At 53.0% G+C, this 1,625-nt stretch overlaps 1 protein-coding gene across 1 annotated transcript; it reads left to right on the top strand.

Annotated features, from left to right (window-relative positions):
* Window positions 349–1,290, top strand: LOC102184924 (olfactory receptor 9I1-like). The gene has a single exon (XM_005690320.2). The coding sequence runs from the start codon at window positions 349–351 to the stop codon at window positions 1,288–1,290; it is 942 nt and encodes a 313-aa protein (XP_005690377.1).

The raw sequence follows: 1,625 nt of genomic DNA, 5'->3' as shown, positions 1-1,625 counted from the left end.
GGAAGGTCCCACACGCCACAGAGCAACTGAGCCCACGCGCCACAGCTACTGAGCCTGCGCGCGAGAGCCTGGGAGCGGCCACTGCTGAGCCTGCGCGCCCTGGAGCTGGTGCTCCACGAGGGAAGCCTCTGCGGCGGGAAGTCCGTGCACCGGAACCAGGGGGTGGCCCAGCTGGCCGCACCCAGGGAAGCCCGCTCGCAGCAACCAAGACCCAGCACGGCCAAAAATGAATGACGTTACTCAAAACCCGAAAGTGATTTGCTGAAAATGGTCAGGTCAAGCCGTGTTCATCTTAATTTATCTTTAATGAGGTTTTATTTTTCGATTTCAGTGGGCAGCCTAGGACTCATGGCAGAGAATGGCACAGTGGTAACAGAATTCGTTCTGCTGGGGTTCCGGCTGTCGGCCGAGCTGCAGACGGGTCTCTTCCTTGTGTTTCTGCTCCTCTATCTCGTCACCCTGGGAGGCAACCTGGGCGTGATGGCGCTGATTCAGAGTGACCCTCGCCTCCGGACGCCCATGTACTTCTTCCTCAGCCACCTCTCCTTCCTGGACGTCTGCTACTCCTCCGTTATTGTCCCGCAGCTGCTGGAGGCCTTGCGGACCGAAAAGAGGACCATCGGCTTCGAGCGCTGCGCCACCCAGTTCTTCTTCTTCACCCTCTGTGCCAGCACTGAGTGCTTCCTTCTGGCCGTGATGGCCTACGACCGCTGCGTGGCCGTGTGTAGCCCTCTGCTCTACGCCTCGGCCATGACGCCCCGCGCGCGCCTGGGGCTGGTGGCCGCGGCGTACGGTGGCGCCGCGGTCAACTCCACGGTCCGCACCGGGTGTGCCTTCTCCATCTCCTTCTGCAAGTCGAACCGCGTGGACTTCTTCTTCTGTGACCTCCCACCTCTGCTGAAGCTTGCTTGTAGTGAGACCAGGCCACGAGAACGGGTGATCTACCTTTTAGCTTTCTTGGTCATTGCGACCAGCGTGTCAGCGATTCTCATATCCTACCTGTTCATCATCCGGGCCATTCTGAAGATCCGTTCAGCGGGTGGCAAAGCCAAGACCTTCTCCACCTGCGCTTCTCACATAACTGCAGTGGCGCTGTTTTTTGGGACGCTCATATTCATATACCTGAAAGGTAACATGGGAAAATCTCTCGGGGAGGACAAGGTTGTGTCAGTATTTTACACTGTGGTCATCCCGATGCTGAACCCAGTGATCTACAGCCTGAGGAACAAGGAAGTGAAGGAGGCTCTGAAGAGAGCTCTCAGCAGGATGAAGGTTTCCCAACTAGAGTAAGACTTGCTCTCCATTGATTCAGAAGCTCCTGAAGATAATCCTTTGGGCTTTCAGCTTGTCTTTGTAATAGAGAAACCAGACCTGATAATTACAAAGACATATGGAGGCAAAAAGAAAAAATGTAGATTTAAGTTCCAGTAATTGCTTTATTAACTCTGTGACCTTGAGCCAGAATTTCTCTGCCTCAGTTATCACACCAGTAAAAATTACCTAGCTGTGATTAAAGCCAGTCTCAAGAGAAATTGAATGCTGAAGGACTTTATAAGTGATAAGATGCTATAAAATGTGAATTTTATTTTTCTGAACCATCCTGAATATTGCTGATTGTTTTCTCA

This window comes from Capra hircus, chromosome 15 (assembly GCF_001704415.2).
Source record: "Capra hircus breed San Clemente chromosome 15, ASM170441v1, whole genome shotgun sequence".
Taxonomy (NCBI): domain Eukaryota; kingdom Metazoa; phylum Chordata; class Mammalia; order Artiodactyla; family Bovidae; genus Capra; species Capra hircus.
The sequence above is the reverse complement of the archived record's forward strand: the minus strand, read 5'-3'. Positions and strand labels throughout refer to the sequence as shown.

Bases quoted from the DNA above. Each gene is read 5' to 3' on its own strand.
- LOC102184924 (XM_005690320.2), top strand. From the start codon at position 349: ATGGCAGAGAATGGCACAGTGGTAACAGAATTCGTTCTGCTGGGGTTC.